This window comes from Helianthus annuus, chromosome 12, assembly GCF_002127325.2.
Source record: "Helianthus annuus cultivar XRQ/B chromosome 12, HanXRQr2.0-SUNRISE, whole genome shotgun sequence".
Lineage (NCBI taxonomy): Eukaryota > Viridiplantae > Streptophyta > Magnoliopsida > Asterales > Asteraceae > Helianthus > Helianthus annuus.
In genome coordinates this window covers 57,980,827-57,984,296 of record NC_035444.2, presented here as the reverse complement: position 1 = coordinate 57,984,296, position 3,470 = coordinate 57,980,827, and the positions used below count along the sequence as shown (strand labels likewise).

General features: G+C 42.9%; 1 protein-coding gene across 1 annotated transcript; it reads left to right on the top strand.

The window, feature by feature from the left end:
* The first annotated feature begins 1,107 nt into the window (after positions 1-1,107).
* On the top strand, positions 1,108-2,805 carry LOC110892805 (extensin-like). The gene is made up of 2 exons (XM_022139951.2): positions 1,108-2,019; positions 2,767-2,805. Exons 1-2 carry the CDS (start codon positions 1,108-1,110, stop codon positions 2,803-2,805), a joined length of 951 nt encoding a protein of 316 aa, XP_021995643.2.
* The last annotated feature ends 665 nt before the right edge of the window (positions 2,806-3,470 follow it).

The window sequence follows — 3,470 nt, the reverse complement described above, 5'->3', positions numbered from 1 at the left end:
GATGGCCACGACCTGAGCACGGGGTGTAGGCGTACACCCGTCAGTGTATAACTCTATATTGTGGTGTGTCTATTAATTTTTAACCCGGTCTACGGATCGGGCTACTGAACGCATAAGTAACATGTAAATCCCTTACAAGATTATATTGCATAATTATTCCAAGTTATAAAAATATTTTTATGCCATGTGCATTTAAATCAATTTTCAACCTTTTCAAAATGAGTCAGTTAAATTGTATTTACCAGTGTAAACTGACGTATTTTCCCAAAAGGTTAAGTGCAGGTACTACACGAAATAGGCTGGCTGTCTTCTAGAGCGTCCACAATAAGTCTCGCAAGCTTGGATGACAATAAATCTGTTGAACAATATCTTAGTTTTATTTTGATCCGCCTGTGGATCCGTTTCAACTAATTAGTGATATTTGATATTACACTCTATTAAAGTTGAAATGAATCTATCTTTGCTTCCGCTGTGCATTTATATATTGTGTTGTTTGTCTATGATGATGCCAACTACGTCACTATACTCCCCACCGGGCCCACCGGTGACACGTGGAAAATAGGGGTGTGACAGGTTGGTATCAGAGCCAACTCTGAGTGAATTAAACACTGGCCTTTTGTGTTTAATCTCAGTTACACAATTGCACATTCCTCGATTCTCGAGTCTAGACAAAGAACTTAGGAAATATCCAAAATTTGTTTTATTTTCTAACTTTGTCTTATATATATTTTGTTGTGTCACTTGTTTGATTTTTGACAGGTTCACAAAATGCCGCCACGTATGAGAGGAAGAGGAAGAGGAAGGGGACAAGGAGCATATGTAGCCCCAAACGACCATGAAGCCGGACCTTCGCACAGGCGAACACCTTCAGGCTCCCATAACACAGATGCTCAGAATCTGTGGAGGTCTTTTACTGAACCCGCAAGGCACTCGATTTCACAGAGTACCTCGCCTTCTATCCCACACTCCTTTGGGCCTCAATCCGAAAATGAGCCCCACCACTCTCACCAGTCCTATATTCCTCTCCAAGGACACCAATCACACTTTGACCAACCATCACCTGTTTTCCAAGGCCTGTTCAACCCTGCTGACTACCTTGATGTACCTATGGGTTTTAACCCACTTGGACCAGAAGACCATTTCCCTGGCGACAATGCGATGGATGTCGATGAAGATATCGATCCCTCAATGCCACCATCTGTTACTCCGAAGCACCCTATCGAGATTTCTGATGGATCACCTTTTCTGGGATCACCATACAATGGTCCCGACAGCTTTGAGGAGAAGTTTAGGCAGCATGACTGGGTATTTACCCCTAGTTACCATAACTCTCCCCTGCACCAGCCACAACACAACTCTCCCTTGCACTCCCAGCAACAGCAGCCACAGCAGCAGCAAAATCCTTCTGAGGATTTCCGGCGTGATGTAGTCACTCCACCGCCGCCACCACCTCCGGTTTTGCCTCCTCCGCCTCCGAGGCGAAGAGGAAGGAATGCACGGATGTCCACACGAGGGGGAATACGCATCGGCACCCCTCCACATTCAGGTAGCAGCCGATACTCGCCGCTTCATGAAGAACCAGAGATGGGAGAATCTTCACACCCCGTCTCAGAAGTAACATCTGCGCCAATCGCGCCACCACCACCACAGGACTTCGGGAACCCAATCCCTGCTTATACTAGCGCGGCAGCATACAATCCCTTCGAGCCGACTTTTCCCCCGGGTTATAACTTTACAGAGGATCCCTACTGGGTAGCTGCGAACTACAACTCTCTCAATCCGGAAAGTACTTTTGGAGGTCCCTGGGCTACGGGACAATCGACCTATGGATACCCATCATATGGATATCAGCAGCCGCAGCCTCCTCAACCACCGCAATATCAGCTACCACCACCGGCACCGATGATGTCGCCACCACAAGTTCAAGAAATCCTTCAAGGGATAAATGATGTGCGACGTGAGATGCGGCATGAGTTACGGGAAGAGCGTCGGCATAATCGTGGGATGTTTAAGAAGATGGTTGATTTAATCAAGGGAAAAAGCAAGAAGGACTACTAAATCCTTTGTTTGCTAGTTATTTAATCATGTCCCTGCGAGGACATTTATTTCTGTACTCTGCCCCAGCGTGGGTATGTTTTTCCTTTCGGTTCTACCCCTGCGTGGGTATGTTGTTCTGTTTGACCCCTACGTGGGTATGTTTTTCCTTTCTGTTCTACCCCTGCGTGGGTATGTTGTTCTGTTTGACCCCTGCGTGGGTTTGTTTGTTAGTTTAGCCCCTGCGTGGGTATGTTATTTGTGTAAAAGTCCCGTTTAGGGCAAACTCTTGTTAGTTAACTTTATTTGAAATGGTTAATTTAAGTTTTTCATTTTTAAATTAGATGCATAAATATAATATACGAATAAATGGAAAATAGCAATTATTATTTTAATTTACCATTTTAATAATAAGAATCTTAAAAAGGTAAAACCTAGCTTGAATGTCATATTAAAGACCTAGCCAATATGGTAGAACCTGTTGAAAAGATTCAATCTCTGTTAACATCTGTAAACATGTTAGCATTCTTGGCTAGTGTGATCCGTAAAATCACACATGTCACCCTTTTAATAAATTAGCAAAATTTATATTCTATATATATAAATCTGATTGTGACATAATGCCTACGGGTTATAACTAATGTCATACAAAACAAAAAGGCAGCCGTGGTTTATGGACCCCTGCCAAGAAAAGGATTAATTGTTTTAATTATTCAAATTTTAATCCTATAGAATCTAGATTCAAATTTAGAAATTTGTCCAAGTGACTAGGCCTATTGTGCCAACATATATTTGATTCTAGGGTAAAGTAACTAACAAAAAGTCCTGAATGAAACTAATTAACTAATATGGCTCTTATTTACCATGGTTAATAAATCGTCAAGAACGATAATACTGTTTAGGCTTCTAAATAGACCTTGTCCTTACTTTTATGTAGCACCTAAAGCCACATGGCTAAGTCTGAAGAAGTAAACAGTCACTCAGAGGAAGGCCCAGATAACACTAGAATACATATAACTGGTGCGGAGCTACAAGCATTAGTAGAAAATGTTGTTGCCAAAGCTATTGAAAGGCAATATAGTGAACCAAGTAGGACCCGAAGTAGGGCCCGGTCCGCGCCACATTCCAAGACCAAGGATCATTCGGAGGCTCATACCAAACCACTCTCTAAGAAGGATGCATCTAAGAAAGATGAGCTCAAGAAGGATGATGAACGACATTCATCCAACCAAAACAGTATCCCGTCAAAGAAGGTCGAGCATAAGTCAAAACCACGTGATAAGTCATGTACATACAAATACTTCGTCTCATGTAAACCCCGGGACTTTACTCGGGAGAAGGGAGTAGTAGACTGCATGACCTAGTTGGACGAAATGGATACGGTGGTAGATATCAGCGGGTGTGCTGATCGGGATGTAGTGAAGTACGTATCCCAA

Bases quoted from the DNA above. Each gene is read 5' to 3' on its own strand.
- LOC110892805 (XM_022139951.2), top strand. From the start codon at position 1,108: ATGGGTTTTAACCCACTTGGACCAGAAGACCATTTCCCTGGCGACAAT. The intron at 2,020-2,766 runs GTTGATTTAATC...TTAATCCTATAG, and splicing joins GTGGGATGTTTAAGAAGATG to AATCTAGATTCAAATTTAGA.